The 1,548-nt window shown below is 39.4% G+C and overlaps 1 protein-coding gene across 1 annotated transcript in view; it reads right to left on the minus strand.

Annotated features, from left to right (window-relative positions):
• Positions 1-1,548, minus strand: part of LOC117942357 (von Willebrand factor A domain-containing protein 5A-like) — a 42,679-nt gene that overhangs the window by 21,714 nt on the left and 19,417 nt on the right. The window contains exon 9 of the mRNA XM_034867768.1: positions 795-898. Coding sequence (XP_034723659.1) covers positions 795-898 — 104 coding nt within the window. The remainder of the gene's footprint in view (positions 1-794; positions 899-1,548) is intronic.

The raw sequence follows: 1,548 nt of genomic DNA on the forward strand, positions 1-1,548 counted from the left end.
GGAAATGAATAGCACCTACTGTCAATACAGCCAATCTAAAGATGCCACATGACCTAATCTGCACGTCCTTCAGTGAAAACAAGAGCGGCTACAAAAAGCCTGTCAGCCAGGTCAGTAGAGGACATCTGCTCTGTATTAGTATTCTGTCAAGTGCAAGGAAGTCATAGTCATCTGCCATTTTGGTTCTAGCATGTGCAGCAGCGCAAAGTGCACAAGGGCTGGGTGAAGTACACTTTCAGCGGAACAGATCACTGGTCTCATTGCACTAGAGCAGCTAAGCCAATCACAGTGATGCACCACAAAAAAACAGCTCCGCAAATGCAACGACTATTCTACAGGGAATCTAAGCTTTAAGAGTCATTGACTCATGACTATGTTTTAACGTGTTAAAATTGTAGAGAAATATAATTAAGAATTTTTTCAATATTGTTCAACTGCAGGGTTCATTGTGTTTCTTTCACTACACAGTTTAAATGTTACCATTTTCATTTTAATGTGCAAGTTTTATTTATAATTATGCCGCATTCTTTATTTAAATTGAATATAAAATAAATTGTCATGTATTATATATATATATATATATATATATATATATATGTATATATATATATATACACTATATACAGTACATGTATATATACATTTCAAGGTATCTTCTCTTCTAGCGTGACAGTATGATTAGTGAATTCAGTTTCCCTTAAGTCTTTTTTTGTAACTTGAATAAATACATTAAACATAACATTTGTAAGGTTACAATCCAATGAATGATAGTGCTGTTTGACCCAAGGTTTTACCCAGTGTCCTCTGCAGGTTTGAGACTGAAGTGGACCTGGTTCTGAGAGGGATGCCCTGCCAGGCTGTACTTCACCGTCACACAGCCCTCCGCTGCCTCTGAACTCTGAGAAAATGATCACAGTGTTGGAAAACTCTCACTATCCTAATTACATACAAATCACTCATTCAAATGTAAAACCTGACAAATCTATCCAAAGAGGTATGTCACTATGAGATGGTGCTGCTCTTACCTGTCCAGTGAGCTGGGCATAAACCAGTGACCTTTGACCCTGGAAAATTGCTGTGATTGGTGGAGAGAAAGCAGTGACAGACACTCCCTTTGGCAATTCCCAGTTGACTGAGATGTCCACCACAGTTGGGTGCAGAGCAAAACGCAGCGACTGCATCACCTGTTGTTTTAAGGTACCGGAACGAGGATTTCTAAGTATTAATGTCCTGTTGCATTTTTTAACTTGACAGCTTTATTGTGTCACTCTTACTTTGGGTTGCATCCTGTCAGTCCCTGTGATGAACTGAGCGTGACCTCCTCCTTCCTTGGCCAACCCGTTGATAAGAGCAGAGCTGGCCCCTGCCCCAATGCCAAAAGAGAAACACCTACAATGCAATAGTTTTCTTTAAATACACAAAACATTAGAACATGAAACATATTCTGGTAATTGGGCGAGTGTTTGTTGGGATTAATGTTCTTGTGGTTTTACCTGTGGGAACCTGAATTCTTCCTCACCAGATTTATAACTTCTTTGGTGTTCCCCA

The sequence above is a fragment of the Etheostoma cragini genome, chromosome 3, assembly GCF_013103735.1.
Source record: "Etheostoma cragini isolate CJK2018 chromosome 3, CSU_Ecrag_1.0, whole genome shotgun sequence".
Taxonomy (NCBI): Eukaryota; Metazoa; Chordata; class Actinopteri; order Perciformes; family Percidae; genus Etheostoma; species Etheostoma cragini.